Source organism: Engystomops pustulosus, chromosome 8, assembly GCF_040894005.1.
Source record: "Engystomops pustulosus chromosome 8, aEngPut4.maternal, whole genome shotgun sequence".
Classification (NCBI taxonomy): Eukaryota; Metazoa; Chordata; class Amphibia; order Anura; family Leptodactylidae; genus Engystomops; species Engystomops pustulosus.
In genome coordinates this window covers 62,452,283-62,479,597 of record NC_092418.1, presented here as the reverse complement: position 1 = coordinate 62,479,597, position 27,315 = coordinate 62,452,283, and the positions used below count along the sequence as shown (strand labels likewise).

Genomic DNA, 27,315 nt, shown 5'->3' with positions numbered 1-27,315 from the left:
TGCGGGAGCAGTCCCCCCACGTCACGCCAATCTTCAACTACTTTGACCCGCTGCAGGAGCTCCTACCCTCTCCAGACCTTCACCATGAGGCAGCACTCCATCAGGCCTCTCCCTCGGGAAAGCAGGCCCAGCAACTGGTGAGCATACTTGCCCTGATCAGACTCACCCAGCGCTAGCCACAATACCTGCACACACAGGATCACAGGAGCCTCCAGTCCCTGTAGACACAGCCCTGTATAGGATGTCTCCCCCACTTAAGCCCTCCTCAATGGCTACATCACAGGCCTCCTATGAAACCCCGAAAAAGGGACCCCAGGGACCAAATACCCCTAATCAGAGTCCCCCATCTAAGCGTCCCCTGCTAAATAAGAGTGGAGAGATGTCTGGCCCCACACAACCTCTGCGCCAGGGGGAACATGAGAAGGGGGTCAATGTTGTATCCCACCCAGATCTACCAAGCCCAGAAGCAGCAGTCCGTGCCCTACAGGGACTGCTCACCATGAGGCAGCACTCCATCAGGCCTCTCCCTCGGGAAAGCAGGCCCAGCAACCGGTGAGCATACTTGCCCTGATCAGACTCACCCAGCGCTAGCCACAATACCTGCACACACAGGATCACAGGAGCCTCCAGTCCCTGTAGACACAGCCCTGTATAGGATGTCTCCCCCACTTAAGCCCTCCTCAATGGCTACATCACAGGCCTCCTATGAAACCCCGAAAAAGGGACCCCAGGGACCAAATACCCCTAATCAGAGTCCCCCATCTAAGCGTCCCCTGCTAAATAAGAGTGGAGAGATGTCTGGCCCCACACAACCTCTGCGCCAGGGGGAACATGAGAAGGGGGTCAATGTTGTATCCCACCCAGATCTACCAAGCCCAGAAGCAGCAGTCCGTGCCCTACAGGGACACCCTGAATTACAAGCCCTGTTGGCTGTACTCCCATCCAAGGGGATATGGACACACTAGCATCTGAACTTAAAGGGGCCTGGCGCCATGATCTACAACAGGTTCAGGCAGAGATAGACGCTATTCAAGATAAAGTCGATGCCCTTGAATCATTCAAGGCGCAAGTCACAACCACCATCTCAAAAATACAAGAAAAAGCTGAAACCCATTCTCTGCCAGTGAAACAGCTTGTATCCCATCTGGATGACTTGGAGAACAGAAATCGACGCAACAACATCAGGATAAGGGGCCTGCCAGAGGCAACTCGTCTGACCTCATCCCTACCCTGACGGGCATATTCAATATGTTACTAGAACGCCCAGTGGAAACTCGTATAGAAATTGCTCGAGCCCATAGAGCACTCCGGGCACAAAGTGCCGACCCTGCAAGACCGCGGGACGTCATATGTAGAATTCATTATTACTCCATAAAGGACCAGATAATGCATAAAGCTAGACAAAAGGGCGATCTCGACTTGCACAAAGCTCCCTGTTCCCCGATCTTTCTAGGCGCATGCTCAGGCAAAGAGCCATTATGCACCCATTGCTCCAAGTGCTACAAGATAAAAACATTATCATACAGATGGGGCTTTCCACGCATGCTCCAGCAATGGCCAAGCGTCCCTGACACATCCAGAGGAGCTTCCTTCCTTTCTACGCGCCCTGGACCTTCCCTATATGAGGCATCCCTCCTTTGATCGACCGACTTTAACCTGCTAACGAAGTCTCATCCCATTGAAGACTCCTCCATCCTGTGTAGCCTTAGACTTCTGCAATCTTCATGCCAAGCCTTGCCCACCTGCGCAGAGGTCTCATGTTACATCTGTCACACAAGAGCTTGGGAGTCGAAGAGAGAGGACAATTATCGTATACTGATGTTTCCCCCTGCTCATTCACTATGACCGATAACCCCTAATGTTTACACATTACTTAGGTTTATGTATCACCTAAAGGCCTGCACGGATTAGACTTTTGTTTTGTACCCTAATTGCTAACCGCCTTTGTTTACTTCGCAACCACCCACCCCAATAGGTGTGGCTGTAGTAAGACACTACTTTTGTAATTTGTGCCCACGCACTACCTTACTTAGTACCTATCCCGGGCTTGTTTTGTGTCTGAGGTTTTTCTTTATTCACACATTTCCCCTTCCTACTACCCCAACCCTCCATTCTTTACTAATAACTTTCCTCCCCCTTTATCCCTTACCCTCCTGTCAAAATTCAGTAGAGTCCCCCGATCTTCAAATTCACATACACAGTATAATCTTCAGTGGCTGAGAGGACCTCCCTTATAAGAGAGATAATGGTTGCTATTTAAGATAGCAACATTTAATGCCAAAGGTCTGAACGTCCCGGAAAAGCGTTCCCAGGTCCTTTATTCATTTAATAAACAGAGGGTCCAAATCTTACAGTATGTGTTCAAGAAACTCACTTTATGACAGACCGCATGCCAGTGATCAAAAACAGACACTACCCTACACAGCTACATTGCACTAATCCAGAGTATCCAGGTGTCAATATTCTTACATAAATCTGCGCTGTGTACTGTTATAGAAACAAAACTAGACACCGAGGCTAGATACATCTTTGTGAAGTGTGACATTCAGGGTTCTATATATACTATAGCCAATATATACACCCCGAATATTGACCAGACGAACTTCCTGACCAAAACGCTAGAAGAGTTGACGGTGTTTGCGTCTGGCTCCCTCATTCTCTGTGGGGATTTTAACCTCGCCATCAACCCCTTATTAGACACGTCCTCCGGTAAATCCTCTGTGTCTTACAGCAAGCTCAATCGCCTGAGTAGACTTCTTAACTCTATGCAGCTTTGGGATATCTGATGGTTACATCACCCTAAGGAGAGAGGGATTATTCGTTCTACTCCCAGGTACACAACTCCTATAGTAGAATCGACTATATATAAGTTCAGCAGAATCTTCTCTTGTCTGCCTTAAGCTTCGAGGTCTCAGACCATGCCCCAGTCACTTGCACCCTTTTTCAATTACCAGGAAAACGTTCTCCCTTTAATTGGAGACTTAACAAATCCATTTTTCAAGACCAGCTCTGCCTCTCAGAACTAAAAGAGGTCATCAACAAATTCCACTCTGACCACAATGATACCACATTGCCAGTATATAAATGGGAAATCCTAAAGCGCAATTTGAGAGGGATCCTCATAAAACATGGGTCGCGTCTGAAAAGGGCTGCCATCTCCAAAATTACATCCCTCTTTTCCACTCTCCATGAACTTGAGGCCAAACACAAAAGAAATCTATTACTCGAGACCCTAAGGGAACTCACCGCGACGTGACACGAAGTCAACACCCTCCTCGAAGCTAAACAAAAAAGATACAAGCACTTGTGTTCTCGTTCATTTTATGAGTGGGGAAATAAGCCAGAACGACTACTGGCCAAGGCCCTACGAGATAAGAGAGTGTCGACATATATAGTCTCGATCAAGACGGTTGCAGGTACACCCGTCCGCACCACCGAGGATATTGCGGAAGCCTTTTGCTCCTATTATCACTCTGTATACAACCTCCCCGCACCCTCATCCTCATTTAACTCACCGCACCCCTGATATCACTGACACAATATATACAAATCACGAAAGGACCCCCAGCTCTGTCCTAGCTATAGGCCTATTTCGCTCATCAATACAGATACTAAAATATATGCCAAAATAATAGCATGCCGACTTGCCCGTCTCCTGGGAGGCCTGGTACACCCCGATCAAATGGGATTCATACCCACAAGAGAAGCCCGGGACAATACTCTAAAGTCTTTCTCCCTGATACATCAAACAACACAAACGGGAGTTCCAACTCTCATTCTCTCGCTTGACGCCGAAAAGGCGTTTGATCGGGTGGACTTTGACTTCCTTGAGGGACCCTTTCCCAAATTGGATTAGGCCCGGTAATAAGAGCAAAGATTAAAACTATACAGCGCCCCACAAGCGCAAATTAAAATCAACAGCTCACTGTCACCCCCCTCTGCCATTAAGAATGGCACTAGGCAGGGATGTCCACTATCCCCTCTTTTATACGCCTTAGTAATAGAACACCTTCTCATTGCCATACAAGCACATCCCGACATCACAGGTATCAAAATCAAAGACCGTATAAATGTAAAAGTATAAATGCTCAGCTTTTGCGGACGATGTCCTCCTCTACCTCTCAAACCCAGTCTCTGCTTTGCCCCCTCTTATGGAAGTCCTTGAAACATTTGGCCACTTCAGCAACCATAAAATCAACATATCTAAAAGCGTTGCGATGGGCCTGGGTATCTCGGAATCTGAAACACGGGAATTGCGCCTGAGATATCCATTCTCTTGGCAACACAACGCTATCACCTACTTCCGAATTCAGATCCCCTCAGACCTCAAATCCACTTAAGCTCTAAATTACGACACTTTCCTGTTACACACTAAAAGGGAACTCGCAAATTTGGCCTCCAAACAGATCTCCTGGGTGGGGAGAGTTCATTGTTTAAAGATGACCCTGCTACCAAGGCTTTTATACCTCTTCCAGACGATCCCATTAGCCTTGCCCAAACTGTTCTTCCAGAAACTAACATGCCTACTCAACAGGTTCCTTTGGGCCTCGTCCCCCCCAAGGATAGCAAAGACCACACTGATATTAAGAAAACTGCAAGGGGTCTTGGGACTTCCTGATTGTAGAAGCTACTTCCTCGCTGAATCATATGCAAGGAATCTAGACTGGTACCACGGTAGGAAGAACAAATTATGGGTACAACTGGAAGAAAGTCTCTCACCCGCCCCCCTCACCACAATGCTCTGGTCCCACTGATATGCCTCACTCGATCATAGCCAGGCCTCTCTTCCCTATGTGACTCACCAAGTCTTAAGAACACTAAAAAAAAAATAGATGCGCCTACATGCTTGTTTCATCCAGACGGACCAATGGTCCCAATCACTGACAACCCAGACTTCCCCCCCCGAGGCACGCATGCCGAGTTCTTAGCTCTTCTCAGAACTACATCCTTTCTCATATTTAAAGATCTCCTAGAAGACCCCTCCTTACGTCATCTGAATAGCCTCCTTAGCTCTAACACTTGCACCCCTCGTATAACCTGGGAATATATCAACTGCAACACTTTTAAAATAAGCACAAGGTACATCTTAACCTACACAGAGAACTCCGCTCCTTTGAGCGCCTATGCCTCTCCTCCACTGCCATCCCTCACCCAATTTCAATGCTATACGGACTCTTCCAGGACTAGTGGGCCAAAACCATCCCCCCCCCCCCTATATATTCTCCAGATGATTGGTCCAAGGCCTATGAAATGTGTCATAAATTGTCCATTTCCGGCAAGGCTCAGGAAACTAATTTTAAAATTCTATCTAGGTGGTATTGGACCCCAGCCAAGCTACACACAATTTACCCCTCGTGTCCTGCTTAATGCTGGAGATGCCGACAGACCATTGGTAACATGACACATATCTGGTGGGAGTGCCCGGTTTTACAGCCCTTCTGGATACCCAGCTCATCTGTTTTTGTTCATACTTCCAATGTCCCTCCCCAAGACTAAAAGATCTCTGACAGGTTTCCTACTGATCGCAGCACGGTCACTAATCCCGAGACTGTGGAAATCCACCTGAGTACCGTCCATGTCTGAATGGTTTGCAGAAATCCTCTACTTGCAGAGAATGGAGGAACTATCTGCGGAACTACACCGATTGGGGGAAAGTCATGTTTAGACATGGGGGCCCTGGATGGACTTTATGCATTCTCCTACCTATACCACACTTGCAGATTAAGACCCCCTTACCCAACCTTTCCCTCCTCTTCTTTCCTACCCCTCTTGCCCTCCCCATACCCAAATTTGAGTTTGATACTGTTTCATTCATATTTGTTTTGTTATATGATTGAAGAAATTGTCATGACGACACCTGCTAAAATGTACCCTTTTTATAGCTGTTGCGTCTTCAATATTCATAGACACAGGCTATTTTCGCATAAAGCGAATGCTATGCAACTTTGTGCAGACTATCCTTGGATCTCATGTATGTACATCATTTAGCTTTCAATAAAAGAATTTGAAAAAAAAAATGAAAATCTCCTCTTAAATATAATATCAGGATTGTGTTTCTATGTGAAACAGAGCTGGAGATATGCACTCTTTAAAGTTGCATTCAATAATAAAGTTCTGTATTTAAAAATCACATTTTTACTTGTAACAGTGTATATCTCCACTTAAACACAATCCTGATATTATATTAAATGGTAGATCCTCCCCTTTAATATGACACCATAAAGTCATGGCCATAAGTTTTGAGAAAGATACAAATGTTAATTTTTACAAAGTCTACTGCATCAGGTTTTATAATGGTAATTTGCATATACTTCAGAATGTTATAGAGAGTGATCAGCTTAACAGCAATTAATTGCAAAGTCAAAATGCCTAGAAAATGAACTTTTTCCCCCAAAACACATTTCAACTTCATTGCAGGCCTGCCTTAAAAGGAGCAGCTAACATCGTTTCAGTGATTGCTCCATTAATACAGACAGGTGTGGGTGTTGATGAGGACAGGGTTGGAGCTCCATCTGTCATGATTAAGAATCACACCACTAGATACTTTAACAAGATGCTGGTGCTTGGCACCATTGTTTCTCTTCTGTTAACCATGGTTGTCTCTACAGTCATCATTGCACTGCACAAAACTGGCCTAACAGGGAAGAGTATCGCAGCTAGAAACATTGAACCTCAGTCAACAATCCATCGCATCATCAAGGAATTCAAGTAGAGAGGTTCCATTGTTGCCAAAAAGGCTGCAGGGCGCCCAAGAAGGACCAGCAAGCACCAAGACTTTCTCTTAAAAGTGTTTCAGCTTCGGGATCTGGCTACCAGCAGTGCAGACCTTGCTCAGGAATGGCAGCAGGCAGGTGTGAGTGCATCTGCACGCACTGTGAGGCGGAGACTCTTGGAGCAAGGCCTTGTGTCAAGGAGGGCAGCAAAGAAGCCACTTCTCTCCAGAAAAAAACGTCAGGGACAGACTGATATTCTGCAAAAGGTACAGGGAGTGGACTGCTGAGGACTGGGGTAATGTCATTTTCTCTGATGTATCCCCTTTCCGATTGTTTGGAACATCTGGAAAACAGCTTGTTCGGAGAAGACAAGGTGAGCGATACCACCAGTCTTGTCTCATGCCAACTGTAAAGCGTCCTGCAACCATTCATGTGTGGTTGCTTCTCAGCCAAGGGAATCTGCTCTCTCACAGTCTTGCATGAAAACACATCCATGAAAGAATGAAACCAGAATGTCCTTGAAGAGCAACTTTTCCCAAGCATCCAAGAGCAGTTTGGTGATTAACAATGCCTTTTCCAGCATGATGGAGCACCTTTCCATAAAGCAAAGGTGATAACTAAATCACTGAAAACTAAAAATAACTAAAGGGAACAAAACATAGAGATTTTTGGGTCCATGGCCTGGAAACTCCCCGGATCTTAATCCCATTGAGAACTTGTGGTCTATCATCAAGACAAACAAAAACCAACAAATTTGGCAAAATGCAAGCAATGATTGTGCAAGAATGGACTGCTATCAGCCAGGATTTGGTCCAGATGCTCATTGAGAGCTGCCAGGGAGAATTGCAGAGGTCCACAAGAAGAGGGGTCAACACTGCAAATATTGACTTGCTGCATTAACTAATTCATTGACACTGTCAGTAAAAGCTTTTGCTACTCATAATATGATTGCACTTGTATTTCTGTATGTGATATAAACATCTGACAAACGCACATAAAAACCAGAGGGCAACAGATCATGTGAAAATATAATATTTGTGTCATTCTCAAAACTTATGGCCATGACTGTATGTGTGTTTCTTTGCTATGGTTCAAGAGACCATTTACAGTTTGACACTGTCATGATGTTTATATAAATGCTATCTGTGTGGGGCTTGTGCAAATAAGACTTGCTGTATATAATCGTACAGCTGTTGTGACGCACCAACTGCCTTAGAAGATCATGGGGGAGGTGTAATTCTATACAAATGTTGGAAAACATTTTTGTTGTTAGACACTATGGGGCAGATTTACTTACCCGGTCCGTTCGCGATCCAGCGGCGCGTTCTCTCCGCTGGATTCGGGTCCGGCCGGGATTCATCAAGGTAGTTCCTCCGACGTCCACCAGGTGGCGCTGCTGCGCTAAAGTTCCCTGAAATGCACTGAAGTTCACGATCCTATCCTGGATGAAGGTGAGTGCAAGCTCCGCGACACAATTTCCTTTTTTAAATGCGTCGGGTTTACGTTCGGCCACGCCCCCTGATTTCCGTCGCATGCATGCTGGTGCCGATGCGCCACAATCCGATCGCGTGCGCCAAAATCCCGGGGCAATTCAGGTACAATCGTCACAATTCGGAAATATTCGGGTAACTCGTCGGGAAAACGCGAATCGGGCCCTTAGTAAATGACCCCCTATGTCTCGCTATTGATTTTCCTTTTTATTTGGGAAGAATCTTTCAGTGTTGTAGCTGTGTAGAATGGCAAAGAGAATGGCAATTTATGTGCATAATTTTTATTGGTGATTGATTTGTAACTCTTTTCAGTGCAAATGGCATTTCCATCTTGGAACCAATAAGCCACTGTCAAAACCTTACAGAATTATATCTGAGGAAAAATAACATTTCAGACCTAGGCCAACTTTATTACCTGAAACATCTCCCAAGATTGAAAATATTGTGGCTATCGGAGAATCCCTGCTGCAACCCAGATCCACACAAATACAGGATGACTGTGCTAAAGACCCTTCCGAATCTACAGAAACTTGACAATCAAGGTAAGATTACAAGAAGTTACCACAGCTAAACCTTTTGGAATTTCAAGAGCTTTTCACACAAGAGTATGTTCCCTGCCCTGCTAACTTATGTTGAAAAGTGCCACAGAGCTTCTTAATACACACCTCAGCTTCTGCAGAACATCATATTGTTATGGATTTCACTCATGACTGACTTATGCAGAATTTTAACAGTGTGGATGCCAAAACTTTATATGATTCATATTTTGTCAATAAAACCACAATCATGTAGTCAAGTTTACATTAATACAAATAGTTTCCATTATCTTAATGCATTTTACAATGTAAATAACAATAATGGAAACTAAATACAGAAAGCAAGCAGAAGGTTCATTTACCGTATATATAATGTATAAAATCTAAATAGAAGGCGAATGGAGGGTCACTTGCAATCCACTCCGTGTACGTACTCCTCTGTTGTGTTTTCATTAATTCTAACAGCAAAAAAGGGCTGCAGATCGATTTCCTCAGCTAGAAACAACAGAACGAGTAGACTGGTGTGAGGTGGGGAGGAAGGGTTGCATGGAGAGAGATCAACTTCACCTTAATAATAGCATTATTTAAGATACTTTCCAGGTGGTACAGATGTCCCACAGTACTGCATAAAATTTATCCTGAGGTGGACGATTCATGTTGGCGGTGCTTCTCTGATACAGGATCGCAACTACATATTTGGTGGGGCTGCCCTATAATGGCACGGTTCTGGGAGGAGGTATGGGACCTATATAAGAAAGTTAGTGGGGAGGTGATCTCTCTATCTCCGGAACTGGCACTACTCTCGTTATTCCCGTACTCTATTGCAAAAGCCAAGAAGGGACTCCTCAGACATTTTTTAAGCGCTGCTCGTACAGTAATACCACGCCACTGGAGGTCTCCCTCTCCACCATCTAAGGCAGAATTAGTAGACTGTCTTAATCATATTATGAGAATGGAAGAGCTTACAGCTCTAGATAATGACAAAATTACCATGTTTCATAAGGTTTGGTCTCCATGGTCCACATTTAGGATCTCCACAGCTATGTCTTCTTGGCTCTCTTCAGGAACTACCTAACTGACATTACCTAGCCCCCCCCCCCTCCTATACCCTTTTGTGTTCTCCTTCTGTGTGACTCTTTGTCTTTGTCAACTCCCCCAATCTTTACCATGTGTTCTGCTTTTATTGATGTCACAGCTCACTTTTACAATGGCACTGCAACTGTTTAGATATGCCCATGTTTACGCTCTTGTAACATATCATTTCCTGTGAAATACTGTTTTATTCGCATTGTACTGACCATCTACGTGTGAATACTGTACTGAATATGCTGTCCTAAAGTAACTGAAACCTTCGGGCAATGGGATGTCCAGATGAAGGGCTTCAAGTCGGCATTGTTTTGACATCTGTGGTTCAATGATTTCCACTGATGACTCACAAAGCCCTGGTTTTCAATGGGTGTTTTCTCATTGGGTGTTGTTTCTTCACTGATGTTTTGTCCATGAAAAAAATTGGGAAACATATTCTATTTTTTCACAAATGCGAATCACAGAAGCCCATAGAAGTCTAAGGGCATACAAAAAAAAACCTGAAGAAACTTCAGTTTTTTTACTGATGAGATTGGGAAACCAGGTGTGATGCTTTCAAAGCAATGTTAAACCTTCAGGGTTTTTTTGTGGACGCAGAGATACAATGGAGACAAAATGCAATAGATATGACAACACACACCAATGTGAAACTATCCTATCAGCCACAGCATGAGAAGTTAGTTAATCAAATTCTGTGATTTCTATAATGTTGCATATTTTGAAACTCATTGAAGTCCCCCAAGCAGGCTGGTCGCCCTTGAAAGACAAATGCAGGAAGTATTGCAAGCAAAATGGATGAGCTTGAAGCTCAGGTATTAGGAAAACGGTTAGATGTAGTTAGTGTAGCAGAGACATGTATAGATGCATCACATGATTGGGGTGTTAATATTCAAGGTTTTACTCTCTTTCGGAAAGACAGGCCAAATAGGAGAGGAGGTGTTGTATATCTGTATGTCAGAAGACACTTAAAGGCGATTGTGAATAAGACACTGGTCAATGAAGAGTGTGAGGAGGCTGAAACTTTGTGGGTTTAGAGTCAAAGCCAGGAGAGCTTAGAGAAAATTATTTGTGGTGAAATGTGTAGACCCCCCAATATGAGTTAATAGATGGTCACCTATATAAACAGACAGTAGTGATCATGGTAGACTTAATATTTCCAAATATAAATTGGGGGGAGACATTTTATCAACCTCCTGTAGGATAATTTTATGGTACAAAATTATATATTATATATTTTTTTCTCTCTCTCTATGAAAATCCATTGCGTCGGAACTGTACGCTGCTAGTTGGCTGTGTTTGTCCGACTTATTGGATAATCCTTGTGCAAGTGTTAGGGTAGGATTCGTTGGCGTTGGCTGCGTGTTTCTAATCAATAAGCATGCGTGCACATCATAAGAAATTAATTCAGACAAATTGCTGATTTAAATCTCACTCATGCGATCATTGCCATGGCAAATCTACACTGCTAGCACTTTATTTGGTTTCATAAAACTATATAGAAATTATGGAAGAAGAAGGGGGTGGAAATTTCCCAGCTCATGTAGTCTCTTGATTGGAGAACTTCTCTGCTGTTGCTTACTGACGTAATGTTGACATTCTTTAGCCTTAACCCCTTCGTGTCTAAGCCATTTTAGACCTTTAGGACCAGGCCTGATTTTTAAAATTTGCCCTGTGTCATTATAGGAGGTTATAACTTGGTGGCGCTTTAACTTAACCAGGGGATTTTGAGATTGTTTTACCGTCACACATTGTACTTCAAAGTAATAGAAAAATTTTCTATTTTTCTGAGCCCTGGTGATCGCCATGACGTGATACTATGTCAAGGTGCGGGAACGACCCGCATCCTATGACGTAGTATCACGTCAAGGTGCAGGAAGGGGTTAATTGTTTTCATTATAATCACGATGCCGGCGCCATCTTAAAATGAAGTCTCTGTTACAATGCTTTTAGGAAAATAGGACAAGTAGAAATGACAGGATTTGATCTATCAGAAGTTTACCTTAACACAAGTAGGAAGATTTTCTTGCTTGGCAACCACGCCGCTCTCCTTGAAGTTCCAAGTCATGGTCAGGTCATGCTAGTTACTCCCAAAGGAAATTAAAGTCCATTAGTACAATAGGGTTTCTTTGAACCAATGAAAAGTTTTGGGTTTTTTTTACATTTATTTTTATACTTAAGAGATTTAAAAATGCACATTCGGCTTCTGCCTGACAGAGTTTCGCCTTGGTGGCTTCTTCCGGGGCATCAGAATACTTTTTTTTTTTTTTAATACTGGCATAAAGAGGTTCATTCAAAAGTACAATTACAGGCAGTCCCCGGGTTACATACAAGATAGGGTCTGGAGGTTTGTTCTTAAGTTGAATTTGTATGTAAGTCGAAACTGTATATTTTATAATGGAAGTTCTAGACAATTTTCTTTCTTTTGCCCCAGTGACAATTGGAGTTTCAAAATTTTTGGTGTAATTGGACCAAGAATTATCAATAAAGCTTCATTAGAGACACCTTACAGCAGATCATTGCAGTCTGGGACTATAGTAAAGCATCCAGAGAGCTTCACCAGAGGTCACAGTTGGCAGAGGGGTCCGTCTATAACTATGGGTTGTCTGTAAGTCGGGTGTCCTTAAGTAGGGGACCGCCTGTAATGCAAAAATTCCTATTAAGATAACCAAAAAATGATAAGAGAAAGTAAAGGGATGACAAAAAGGAGAAAATTATAAAAAAAAGCAGAAATAAAAAAAAAAACAAAAAACATTTCATTTCAAAGTTTGCATCAAGCTCTAATGGGATGAGGGCTTTTAGCCGGAAACCCAGAAAGTCTCTCGCTGACTCATTTTTTTGATTAGATTCTATACAGGCAGTCCCCAGGTTACGTACAAGATAGGTTCTGTAGTTTTGTTCTTAAGTTGAATTTGTATGCAAGTCGGAACTGTATATTTAATATTTGTAACACCATACAGAATTAACAGACAGAAACAGAATTAACAATAAAGCTTAATTACAGATATCTTTTATAACTTTTACAGCTGATTATTATAGCCTAGGGCTAAAGTACAGTGAATTACCAATATAATGGTGTCTGTTTGTAACTAGGAGTCGTCTGTAAGACAGGTGTTCTTAAGTAGCTGTACTGAAAAAAAATGTGTGCCCTTTTTGGGGTTTTTTTGTGAAATAATGTGCAGATATTGAGTGATCCAATTCACCATTTCTTATATTTCTAAAGTGCTCATTAATGCAAGTCTTTAATTTTCTTACAGTTCTCCCTATATATTTAAGACCCCAAGGGCATTTGATCATATGAATTATTCCGGTAGACTCACATGTGGCAAAGTGCTTTATGTCAAAAGACTGTTGTCTATTTGAAGTTTAGAATACCTCTAGTTTAAGGGGTTGTCCGAGTTTTGATAAAAAAAATATATGTGGCCGGGAACGGGCTGACTAAAATAATAAAGCTGTACTTACCTCCCGGTGCCCTCCCGTATCCAGCGCTGCTGTCGCTCCGGTCCAGGCGCCATGTAAACAAACATGACCGCCGGAGCAGTGCTGCATTCAGCTTCCGGCCGGACGCGACAACCTTCCGGCCCCCATACACAATGCTGTGTATAGGGACGGATAGGCGTACCCGTCCACGGCCGGCCGGAAGCTGAATGCAGCGCTGCTCCGGCGGCCTTGTTTGTTTACATGGCGCCCGGACCGGAGCGACAGCAGCGCTGGATACGGGAGGGCACCGGAAGGTAAGTACAGCTTTATTATTTTAGTCAGCCCGTTCCCGGCCACATATATATATATTTTTTTTAAACTCGGACAACCCCTTTAAAGATTCCCCTGCTCCCTTGCAATCTTTACACGGTAAACATTTATGAAAAAAACTTTGTGTGGTGTGTCTTTATTGTCTAAAGTGTTTTATTGTCTTAATACCACTGTGTACTATATGGTCCTTAAGACTTTAATTCTTCTGTTTTATTCTTAGGTTGTGCTGCTAGGGCATTCCTGGATCGTGCTGTAAACTAAATGAGATTCCTTTGTGAAATCTGTAAGGAATAGAATTGCAGTTATTTCCATATTCAATGAAGCTGTTACAATCCGTTTCTTTTAAAAAAAAAAAAAAAAAACATTCTTGTGTTCTATTTATTCCCCTCCTTAATAAACTCCAAGTCTAAAAAATGAATAATTATTTTACGATTATTAAAAGTAAACGATAAAGTAGTCATTCCTATTCATGTATGATTTAAATTTATCCCACTGTTTATGAGTACATTGCCATAATATGACCACATCATCTTACAACGTTTATACAATTTTAAATATCTACTAAATGGATTATTAATGATGCACCTATTTTCCCAAACAGCCATGTAAAGATTGGCGTAGTAGGAGGTAAACTTTGCCCCCATTGCCATGCTGGATGTTTGAAGGAAAAAGGTACTGTATGTACCTGATTAAAAGCCGAGTTAACTATTTTAACACAAATAACTGGGAAAATCTATTGACTCGAGTATAAGCCTAGGGTGGGAAATGTGTTGGTCAGAGCCTCCAGCCAGCATAAAGCTGACCAGCCCCCTCACCCCTCAGTATATCGCTAGTCAGTCCACTTGCCCCCTAGTATATAGCCTGCCCCTGACCCCCCCCCCCCAGTATAAAGCCTGCCAGTCCCTACTCCCCTTGTATATAGCCTGCCAGTCCCTACTCCCCTTTTATATAGTGTTAAGAAGATCACACTGGTTTCGGACGCCATCTTGACTTAAGAAATCCCAAAATAAGGGACTGTCCACCATTTTAAGTATTAGCTGGTCAAAGCACGGTCCAGTTCAAACTTCATTTTATGTAACCTGTTTGCTCGCCTGTTAGCTAATTCCCTTTGACATTTAATGAGAAGCCAGTCTGTCCTTCATCTTTAGTTCAATATTATGATTCTGGAGTCCGCTGGTACCAGGACAACCATGAAAGGGTTAATTAGGACTCACCTTACAAAAGTCAAGAGGGCTGTTGGGGCCCTCCATAAAAAAATCCCTATCAATAGCCTGCCAGCCTTTGCCCCCCAGTATATAGCCTGCCAGCCTCTGCCCCCCAGTTTATAGCCTGTCAGCCCCTGCCCCCCAGTTTATAGCCTGTCAGCCCCTGCCCCCCAGTTTATAGCCTGTCAGCCCCTGCCCCCCAGTTTATAGCCTGTCAGCCGCTGCCCCCCAGTTTATAGCCTGTCAGCCGCTGCCCCCCAGTTTATAGCCTGTCATCCCCTGCCCCCCAGTTTATAGCCTGTCATCCCCTGCCCCCCAGGATATAGCCAGGAGGTGGTTCCTGCAACCTCTGTTCATGTCAATTTACTCCTTCCAGGGCTTGCTAGTAAATTCACCCTTCGAGATCCTCCAAGAATTCAGGAATTTTTATGCTGCTATGGTGGTAGGATTTAAGCTATCCTCTCTTAGTGTGCGTTGGCTGTGTGTTTCTAATCAATCAGCATGCATGCACGTCGTAAGGAATAATTCAGACAACATTTGTGGTTTTAAATCTCACTCATGCTATAATTGCCTGTGGCAAATCTGCACTGCGTGAACTTTATTTATTCTACTAGACTATACAGAAAGAATAGGAAAAAGAGCTAGACAGGGAGGAGCATAACAATATCAGACGTCGTTTTGATTGGAGAGCTTCTCTGCTGTCGCATGTTCACATCATAATAGTACATTTCCAAAATTCTTGATGTTTTGGTTATAATCCACGATGTCGGCGCCATCTTGTAATGAAGTCTCTGTTAAAATGCTTTTAGGAAAATAAGTTGAAATGACAGGATTTGATCAATCAGCTAGGTTTACCTTAACAGTCCCCCTTAAATCCTGGAATTTCTATTAGCTACTCTTAGTCTAGAAGGATCAACAGATCTGCCCATATGTGCTTCGCTCTCCTCTTTACCAGTTGGATGACAGCAGACCCCTGTTGGGTGTGCCCCCATTTAGTGGACTTTCACATATGGAAATCAAATCTCTACCCTACCTCTCCCTACTTCAGGGGGGCTGTTTGATATGTTTCAGGGACTGTTGATCTAAGAGGGATATCTTCATTATGCAAATTTAGGTAACTTGAGTAAGGGGTCTTTGGCTTGTCTAACTACTGATACCCATGATACTTGGTGGACTTGATGAGGGGGGCCACATAACACACAATAAGTGACAATAGTAAAATCACAATCCTCAGTATCACCCCCACTTAAAGAGAACCCGTCAGACAAAATAACCCCCCCTAATCTAAATAGATTTTCATAAACTGCCATTAGAAAGCATTGACTCTATCCCTGCATTGTCCCTCTACATGCCTGTAAACCTAAGCAATGAGGTCCTAAAGCTGTATGCAAATGACCTGTGAAATGTCCAATGAGTCATTAGCATATTCAAGCTGTCGGGCTTATTCATGAGTGGGAGGCACAGCCACACACCCAGTGCATGACTGACAGCCTGTATAATGATGTGAGGCTGTATAATGTGCTTCCCCTGCACCCCCTGCAGCCTGTGTGTGTATAGAAGAGATACAACAGCTCCAAGCAGCCATGTTATAGCAGAACATGTTAGGTCAGGTGTAGCTGATGTCTGTATCTCTGTGTATTAGGAGGATGCAGCATGTCAGCAGATCCAGCACACACACCAGCAATGCTTTACTATACATCACACACAGACATGAGCGCCGAGAGGGGAGGGGGAACAGGGGTGACATCACTGCCTCTGACCATGTGACCAGCCTCATTTACATAATAAAGAAAAGATTTTATAATGATTAATGTATGAAATAATAAGATAAAGGCTGGGATGGGATCCTTGTGAGCTGCTCCAACAGGTAGAGGTGACAGAAAAAGTGACAAAGACCTGATGACAGGTGTCATTTAAAGGAAACCCTTCCAATCCCCCAAAGTGAAGGATGTAGCGTCCACTTCTGTGTTTCTCTTGGGTTCCCTGGACAGTCCTTCAATCTTTTCAAGTGCATGGGTAATGGATCCATAGGGGGCGATGTCATCCGGGATGTACATGCAACAAGCCACTCCCACCATCTTACAGACTCCTCCCTTCTCAGCAAGGATCATGTCCAAAGCCATGCAGTTCTGTAAAGCATCTCGGATATAATTCACAAATCTCTATTGATTACAATAAAAACAGATAACCCAATCAACATCTTTGCTCACAGCTATCTGGGGAATAATGGACTCTAGTCCTGCCCATATCTGATTGTGGGCTTTGTACTCATCTGAACCCCCCCCCCTTTGGTGCTCCCACTGTATCTGTATAAACGTTGTCATCTAGGTGCTTCTCTCTCAGACCTTCAGAATCCCTTGGGATTCTCTACCTTTTCTTTATGTGTCTGATCAAATATCCTTGGGGATCACGAAGAAGGAATGCACAATCTTTATCAAAGTACACTCACCTTCCCAACCTCTAGGCTTGACCTGACTCTCCTATCCCCACAAATCCAGTACACATCGAACACTGCTAATACAGGGTTACATGAGCTGTCAATGTTAAAGAAGGTCATTGTCTTTTTGTACCAACCGCCAACCGTAGGTGAAGTCTCTAACCCTGAGGGCATCCTGGTCAGCCCCATAGATACAGTGATAGTCATGGTCGGGGTGTCCCTGAGCATACTATCAGTCAGAAGAGACCAGCTAGCAAGAAGAATAAGTAAGTTTGCAATAAAAAGTGTGGAAACATGCTGGTTTCCCTCTAGCTTCACAGAGGTGGCACTGGTCAGCAGGACTTGGAAAGGACCGTCGTAGCGAGGCTCAGGACTCTCTCTGGTGTCTCCTGGCTTCAGGGTATGCGTCCTGAGGTCTCTGTCTGGATCTGGAAAGGTATCAGAAACACTTTTGTAGACCTTTTCCAAGACCTGGCTCAACTGTGTGGCATGTTCCACCTGGTTTCCTGCCATCAGCTATAGGGTCTGTAGAAAGTAGAGGCCTAGTCTGGGTGCACAGCCAAAAAGTACTTCAAAGGGGGACAATCCCATCTTTGTGTTAAGTGTGGTCCTAACTGAATAGTGGGCAGCAGGAAGGCACTCGAGCCATGGTTTCCCTACTTCATCCATGGCATTCCGGATCTCTAACTTAAGAGTGCCGCTAAGTCCTTCAATTCCACCACTAACTTGGGAAAGGTAAGGGGTGTGCAGGCCCTGTTCTACACACAGAAGGGAAAAGGTTTGAGTCTTTGCCTGTCCAGTGAAGTGGGTTCTGCAACTGAACTCTATGGTCTTTGGAAGTCCAAACCTGCAGAAAAATCTCACTCACCAACTTCTTGGCTGCAGCTCTGGCAGCCTTGGTCGTGGGAAAAGCTTCTGACCATCCTGGAAAGAGATCAGTGCACACAAGCATGTATTCCAACGTACCACTTTTTGGTAGCTCGATAAAATCCATCTGCAGTCTCTGGAAGGGATACAGTGGCTTCTGTGGGGTCTTTACCACCTTACCCGGGTCATGGCGGGCACAGACTGTACAGGCTTTAACTAGTCTAGCGACAGGGTTAGTAATGCCTGGGGCAAACTACTTTAGGTTTATGAGTACTAGCATGGCCATTTTGGATATGTGTGTGTGTGCATGGGCTACTTACTGTCAGGTGCAGGGCTCTGGGCACGCAAACCCCATCTCCCAACATTCAGGTCCCATCGGCATATGGGCTCCAGGTTTCCTACACACTTCCTTCTCTTGTGATGACTCTCGGGCAACCAGGGACTGGAACACCTGTGTATCAAACTTTTTAGCTCAGAACTCACCGTTGAGACTACAAGACAGTCTCTGGGTTCCATCTGTGCAGCTACCTTTGCCACCCTGTCGACCACATACTTGCCCTTGGATTGTGGAGTTACCAAATTGTGTGTGCTTTTACTTTTAATATCCCCACCTCTTGTGGCAGTAAGAGAGCATCCATGAGCTCTTTAATCGGAGTGCCATGCTTAAAGGGGGTCCCTGCAGAGGTGAGGAAATCTCTAGCCTTCCATATGGGTTCATAGTGTGTTTAGACCCCAGACCTACATCTTAAGTATAGATGTTTGCCCTTTTACCTTCCACCAGCTTCCTTGAGTGCCATCCCTTCACTTCCTGCGCTGACCTGTGTAGAGGGAGTGGTTCTGCTTGTACTACCTTATGTGTGCCACTGAACACTGCATATCCAGTGTAGAGCCGCCTATCTTCTCCTGCAGACCTGGAGCCATCTCTGAGAAAAAAAACTCAACATCTGGGTCAAACACCGTTCTCCACCCCCAACCCCCCCGAATCCTGGAAGACTGGCGATAGAATGAAGGATTCAGAGCTGTGCACCTTATCAGTGTGACACACTGGGAGTGCACACTGGAGTCTGAGCTGTCTGGCCTTTACTCAGATGCTTAGGCTGTACTTGGGTGATAACACTGTGCAAGTTATGTGGGGTTTACACAGTAACTGAGAGATCTAGGATCAACTCACTGGCCTTGCTGAGCAGACTGCTGGCTGCAGCTATTAACGCCTGAGGGGCTCCCCATATGAGTCTAACCGGGCTTAATAGTGGGCCACTGGGGAGGCCACCACATTCCTGGGCTAAGACACCTGTGGCGTGGCCTAGATACTCAGTGCAAAACAAAAGGTCTGGTTCAGTGGGGTGTGCCTAGGACCGGGGCAGACAGGATTTGCCAGCTTAAGACTGTGGAATGCATCATTTGCCTTCTGACTAAGGGCAAATGGGGAAGAGGCAATGCAGTTATCAAGGGGCAACATCAGGCTGGAGGCAGCAGACCTTATCCCAGGCCTGCAGGAGCTGGCCAGTCCTAGAAACATGTGAAGAAGCTTAGGGCCTTGGGACAGGGGCATATTCTGGACTGCCAGCTTTCTTTCCTCCGTCAGGTGTCTTCCTGTGGCTGAGAAGCAGTGGCCTAAAAAGACCACCTTCTCCTGACAGTACTGGAGCTTGTCTCTGGAAACTTTGCAACCCTTCTGGAACAGAAAACACATAGTCAATGAATGCATTCTGGCAAACCTGCAAAATGAAGGCACAAAAACAAGAGAATATTCACTAAGGGGATAGTGTGCTAGTCAACTCCCTGTAGGACCGTGGAGTACTGGCTGGGTGAGTTTTACCTCCCTTGTGTGAATCTGCATCAGGTATACTGGAATACTGAACTGGTAAAGGCAAATAGGAGAACATTTGCCAAATCAATAACAGTGAATAATATGTCACCTTCGGGGACTGCTGCCAGTTTGGGCTAGGGACCACTGGGCTTCAGTACACTCAGTACACTCTCTTGACTGAGAATGGGTTAAATCATCACTGCTTTAGCAGGGGAGGAGTCACACATCAGTTCTTGTGCGTGCTGACGTCCATTACCACCCCCTCTATTAGAATATGGCCACTCACTTTAGTCACCTCAGTCATGTCTCCTCCCCCCAAGTGGAAGCACGCTCCGTTGAGCCTGGCTCTTCCGGGATCAAAACTTTTGTCAGTCTCACTTTGGTGTGGTCTGTGAAACTACCGACCCTGGTCTCTGTTCCCTCTGTACGTCAATCTGTCAGAGTCCCTTCACCACATCTCCCGCCCAGTGTTCTGTGCTTTCTATAAAGTTCTGGCCAGACTCCAACGTCTCAAACAGAAGTCAGGTACACTTGTGTTTGGTTTTTAGTCATAAAGGAATAAAAGTCAGTCATAGGCTCTGTAATACAGTTTGGGAGCTCGTTCTTGCTTAGTCTGTTGGTGGGGTACACAGGATGTATTCTTTGTATCCCAAGCAAATTCCTTCAACACCCGGCTTAAAGACAAACCCTAGTTACAAACGGCCCTCTGGATGTTGGTAATTTAATGTATTTTAGTTCCAGGCTACAGTTTTCATGTTTTTTTATACTTTATATGATTTTTATATGGAAATGTGGTGTTTTCGTTATTTTTGTATTATAGAAATGTTTTAACGTTATTTTATTTTTTAATTTTTTTCTGAAACATTTATCTGTTCGCTTGTTCAAGCTATTACACACTGCAATACAAATGTATTTCAGTGTTTTATGTAATTAACTGAGCATGCTGATGTGTCCAGAGCAAACATTGGACCCCGGGGCTGCCACATAAAGGATCGGATCCCCCGGTAAGCTTACAGGCATCCGATCCACAAGGGGAACTTGTAAAATCCCCTTACATGCCATGGTCATGCTTGACTGCAGCGTGTAATATGTTAACACCGGCAATCAGAGTTATCTCTGTAATTTACAGCTGACTGAGTGTTAGTGCCGGATCTGGGCAATGATGACACCCCGTCACCAGCAGGTCATTAGGTCCTTAAATCATCTTCTGATGTTGCGCTGCAGAAATATGTTGCATCGGAAGAATTGCCTTCAACGGCTGCCAAAAAACACAACAGGGCGGTCATTGAGTGGTTAAAACTATTTAATAAGCGCTTTCTTGGTCTTGACAGCCCATATTATCACATCAACCTGAACCTATAGAATGTATACAGTTAGGGCCAGAAATATTTGGACAGTGACACAATTTTCGCAAGTTGGGCTCTGCATGCCACCACATTGGATTTGAAATGAAACCTCTACAACAGAATTCAAGTGCAGATTGTAACATTTAATTTGAAGGGTTGAACAAAAATATCTTATGAAAATGTAGGAATTGTACACATTTGTTTACAAGCACTCCACATTTTATGAGCTCAAAAGTAATTGGACAAATAAACATAACCCAAACAAAATATTTTTATTTTCAATATTTTGTTGCGAATCCTTTGGAGGCAATCACTGCCTTAAGTCTGGAACCCATGGACATCACCAAACGCTGGGTTTCCTCCTTCTTAATGCTTTGCCAGGCCTATACAGCCGCAGTCTTCAGGTTTTGCTTGTTTGTGGGTCTTTCCGTCTTAAGTCTGGATTTGAGCAAGTGAAATTCATGCTCAATTGATTTAAGATCTGGTGATTGACTTGGCCATTGCAGAATGTTCCACTTTTTTGCACTCATGAACTCCTGGGTAGCTTTGCCTGTATGCTTGGGGTCATTGTCCATCTGTACTATGAAGCGTTGTCCGATCAACTTTGCAGCATTTGGCCTAATCTGGGCTGAAAGTATATCCCGGTACACTTCAGAATTCATCCAGCTACTCTTGTCTGCTGTTATGTCATCAATAAACACAGGTGACCCAGTGCCATTTAGAGCCATGCATGCCCATGCCATCACGTTGCCTCCACCATGTTTTACAGAGGATGTGGTGTGTCTTGGATCATGTGCCATTCCCTTTCTTCTCCAAACTTTTTTCTTCAAATCTTTCTGGTACAGGTTGATCTTTGTCTCATCTGTCCATAGAATACTTTTCCAGAACTGAGCTGGCTTCTTGAGGTGTATTTCGGCAAATTTAACTCTGGCCTGCCTATTTTTGGAGTTGATGAATGGTTTGCATCTAGATGTGAACCCTTCGTATTTACTTTCATGGAGTCTTCTCTTTACTGTTGACTTAGAGACCGATACACCTACTTCACTGAGAGTGTTCTGGACTTGAGTTGACGTTGTGAACGATCATCCACCACTGTTGTCATCCGTGGATGCCCAGGCCTTTTTGAGTTCCCAAGCACACCAGTCAATTCCTTTTTTTTCAGAATGTACCTGACTGTTGATTTTGCTACTCCAAGCATGTCTGCTATCTGCTATAGAGTTCCTTTGACCGCATGTTGTCTGGTCACAGCAACAGCTCCCAAATGCAAAACCACACACCTGGAATCAACCCCAGACCTTTTAACTACTTCATTAATTACAGGTTAGGGAGACGCTTTCAGAGTTAATTGCAGCCCTTAGAGTCCATTGTCCAATTACTTTTGGTCCCTTGAAAAAGAGGAGGCTATGCATTACAGAGCTATGATTCCTAAACCCTTTCTCCGATTTGGATGTGGAAACTCTCATATTGCAGCTGGGAGTGTTCACTTTCAGCCCATATTATATTTATATTTGTATTTCTGAACATGTATTTGTAAACAGCTAAAATAACAAAACTTGTGTCACTGTCCAAATATTTCTGGCCCTAACTGTACATATTGCAGCAAACACCCACCAGTAACATCCGTGACTGCTAGCGAGTGCCACCATCTAGGAAGAGATTGTCTCTTCCTGTGGCATAATCGGGGAGCAATGTATCGCCATGACTGTATAGTTTAACAGCATCTATTACGATGAGCCAGTGGCACATAGTAATAGATGATATGTAAAATCCCTATATTCTACCATACTATTATGGCAGTATATGTTAAAATCAATCAGACAACCTAGGCTTAAAGTATCCTAGGGGATCTGAATAATCATTAAAAAAAAGTCTGAATCGTCACTTTTTTTGCCATTTTGCAACATAAAATATTTAACAAACATTTCCTTGGGGATAGTCACTCTGTTCTCCTGATTCTGAGCTAGTGGGTGTGGAAGTCTGTCAGTGTGATGCAAAATCAGTCTGCCTTTACTCCATGATTTTTCCATGAGGCTTTGCAACTGAGCACAGCACAAAAACTATTTGAAAAAGTGATGGAATGTCTGAAACTTCTCAATAATCTAGATTATTAGGCTTATCTCTCTAAGAAGAGCCGGCTCTTCTGGCTCCTAAAAGGAAAGTTAAAAAAAATAAAATTAATTAAAACAATTTTTAACTCCCCTTTCCCTCGAATTGATATAATAATAAATAAACATCATATTAATCATACACGTTCTATATAGCTGCATCCCAAAATATCAGATGTATTAAAATATCATAACCATTTTTCCCAGCGTTGAAACCTGTAATGGAAAATAAGAGCCCAAAAGTCCGAATTGGCGATTTTTAATCGCCTCTTTATTTTCATTTTGCAACATATAAAATATTTCATAAAAAGTTATCAAAAGGTTGTATAGAACAAAAAATTATAGCAAATCTTGCAAACATTTACATGTCACACAGCTGCGTACACCAAAGTATGAAAAAGTTATTAGTGGCAGAAGATGGCGAAACTAAGACATTTTTTTGTACAGAAGGTTTTAATTTTTTTTTTTATGTATTAAAACACCATAACACCAATATAAATTTAGTATCCCTGTAATCATATGGACCTAAAGAATTAGGGAGATTTGTCATTTGGTTTGCTACCCGGTGCTCCATGAAAGAGTGATTTAAAAACACAGTGTGACACAGTTCACTGGGCCTATAGTGACCTGTTTAGTATTAACATATGCTGTGGCATACAGGTAGCCAGCGCCCAGGGTTGTGGATATAGGGCTATAAGTAGAGCGTTTAATCTCTCGTTCAAGTTTATCTCACATGAACTGAGAGTCAGTAAGATGCTGTTATATATAACAGTTGGGATATTATATAACCGCTGTCACCACTGAATGTGATAAGAGTGACTTGGAGACCTAGACGGGTGGCCACTACATTAATGGCCTTTTATTTCTATTGATAGCTACAGTGGCATATGATATGGTCCCTATTGTAGGCTCATACAACGTCACATCTAGTATCCCTATACTGACTAGTGGAATATCTCTCTAGTCAAAGTAAAGGAAAGTATATCACTTATGTTCTATCACACTATATATTCTCTCTCTGGCCCTATATGCACACATCCAACTGGCACCTGTCGCTACTAATGTAATGGCCCTATATGCACTATGAGATAAACTTGAGCGTGAGATTAAACGCTCTACTTATAGCCCTATATCCACAACCCTGGGCGCTGGCTACCTGTATGCCACAGTATATGTTAATACTAAACAGGTCACTATAGGCCCAGTGAACTGTGTCACACTGTGTTTTTAAATCACTCTTACTTTCATGGAGCACCGGGTAGCAAAGCTACCACTATTTTAGATAGGAATAATAAAAGTGACGTTTTATAATTGTTTTTTGTCCGGATATGGGTACTTTTCCAGAAAATGGCGCATATGCAGTTTACACCAATTTCACTGCATTTAGAAGTTTGTTCCCCGCCTCCCAGTACTTAAAATGAAATGGTAATACCGTCAATGTTAAGTGAAATTTGTTATGCACAAAACAAGCCCTTTACATGGAAAAATAAAAAAGTTGAAAAATGAAAACACAATCAAAAAAAGGGCCCATGCGTTAAGGGGTTAACAAGACTTGCTGAACATCATTTCCATTGCATGTCTGACTTGAATCACTGCAAAACCACAATTGAAAGATTGTGCCCCCAATGTAAGTGGTGGGATTAGCGCCCTAGGTGAGTGCCAAATATGTATTTATTGTGCATGTCTGCCATTAATGTACAGTATGTTGCTAAAGGGTTAAGGGAAGAAAAATGACCCTTATGTCTCCAGTAAGCCAACATTGATTGCATTACAGTGCATATTTACATTGGACCCCTGGTGGTCTGTTAACAACAACATGTAAAACATGTTTCTCCAGGCAGTTTTAAAAGATCCTGTCAAATATGTGATATTTTTTCATATTTCTTTTTTTGCCAGCTGTAACAGCAGAAGAGGTCTCCCATGCAATGTCAGAAGGCGAAGAAATTACAGCTGCCCCAACTGAAATCTCACCTGCAGAGAATGGTTCTCCAGGGCTTACATCAGACCATACTTGCGGAGAAGTGTCCATTGAATCTGAAAATGATTCTCTAAACTTCAGCATGGAAGAAACCAAGTGAGTCTGTAACTTGTCTGTCAATGATAAAAATTTCAGTACATCAGAGGGATTGTGAACCAAAACTATAGAGACCAAAAGCAGGGAGCTGTGCAGCTGGTTCTAAATATACATTTATAAAGTTAAATTGTAAAGGTTACATTAGTTTTCATAGAAAAATTAAAAACCACTATAGTGAATCAGGGCAGGTTAATCTGTTACTTACACAGGGGTGTAACTAGGCAGGGTCTCACAGAACACTTGAATAAATACACATTTATACACCTATGTACATCAACATACAGTTATTCACTCATACACACCTAAAGAGCATATAGAGCATATATACATCACATGACAGTGTGATGCAAAATCAGTCTGCCTTTCCTCCCTGATTTTTCCATGAGGCTTTGTAGTTGAGCACAGATAAAGAACTATTAGAAAAACTGATGGGAAGCTAGATAATTAGGCGTATCTCTCTATGAAGAGTCGGCTCTTCTGGCTCCTTAAAGGCTCCCTATTAATTATATAATAGGAAGCCTCAGTTCAGCCAGTAACCCCATGGCACACCACTTTTTACCCTATTTTAATCAGCTGCATGGTTAAGTGAGCCATTGGTGCATTACTAGTTTGAAACCTCTGCGTATGAAGTTATGCATCCTCATTGTGATCACATCTGCTGTATTGTAATAGATACTGAGACAGACATAGATATGTAATATCTTCTTAACTTCCAATAATGAGTTCCTATAACTTTATGTCAACAGTAAAAATAACTTCTCTTTTATAGTACAAATACAATGTTGCAATAGAAAAATAAGAGACAGCGTTAGTTTCCTTGCTTTTAAATCGGAAAGCCTCTGTGCACTTACATAACAGCAGTGAGAAGCTCAAATGCCTGAGTGTGGAGGGGCTGTGTTCCTGCTCTCTACAAAAAAAGGGGTCTGGAGCAGCGATAGATGCTTGTAGAGGAAGAGGAGGCTTGTGTGTGAGGCATATGATTGACAAGCAAGCCTTAAGTTTTATCTTATTCCATCTATGCATCTTTGCTACCAGAAATGGAGTACACTTGGCATAAGAGAAAGCACTGTATTTGAAAAGGGTGTTTTGGGAAAAATATCATGAAACCAATGCAATACGTTTCACGAAAGAAAATTCATTTCCCATCCAATAGGCATGCTGCCACTATGACCACTGTGATAGCCGCTATCCCAGCTGTTTAACCCTTTAGGTGCTGTGGTCAAACATGTCAGCGGCGCCTATGGAGCTCCTGCATCTGCCCCGATCACGATTACCCCTTCCCCCCTGTCAGCTTGTCAACTTATGCATCTGCATAGGCTCACTGCTGTATAACACTGCCAAACATCAGTATGGTAGTGTATTACTTTTACTTTGAAAAAACAATCAAATGATCGCTTGTTCAAGTCCCAACAAAACCAAAAAATAAAACTAATTCAGATTCCTGAGCATCCAAACAAACAAAAAAGCAAGAAAAAGTAATCAAAAATTCCCATTTATGCCAAAATGATTCCAATAAAATGTATAACTCATCACACAAAAAAATAAGCCCTTATACAGCTCAATCAACAAAAAAAAATTTAAATGTTACGCCTCTTAGAATATGGAGATGCAAAAACAAGAGATTTTTCTTTCCAAATGCCTTTTAATTAAGCAAAAGATAAATTATTCAAATTATTCAAACATAGAAAAAGCTATATCAATGGGGGATATCTCCGTGATTGTACTGACTCATAAAACCCATGATATATATATTCTCTTCAATGTATAAAACAAAAAAACAAGTTAACCCCCTTGTTGACCATTGACAAAAAGGCATGTCCGAATTGGAGGGTAGTTTCCGCACCTGCATTTTTACACTGTGTGAAACTGTAACAGTTACAACTGTAAACGGTAAAGTTG

The 27,315-nt window shown here is 42.9% G+C and overlaps 1 protein-coding gene across 2 annotated transcripts in view; it reads left to right on the top strand.

The window, feature by feature from the left end:
* The window catches only part of CFAP410 (cilia and flagella associated protein 410), an 86,290-nt gene that overhangs the window by 33,692 nt on the left and 25,283 nt on the right, over positions 1 to 27,315 (top strand). For both annotated transcript variants that reach the window (XM_072120989.1, XM_072120990.1), the window contains 2 exons: positions 8,516 to 8,745; positions 25,239 to 25,416. In XM_072120989.1, coding sequence (XP_071977090.1) covers positions 8,516 to 8,745; positions 25,239 to 25,416 — 408 coding nt within the window. The remainder of the gene's footprint in view (positions 1 to 8,515; positions 8,746 to 25,238; positions 25,417 to 27,315) is intronic.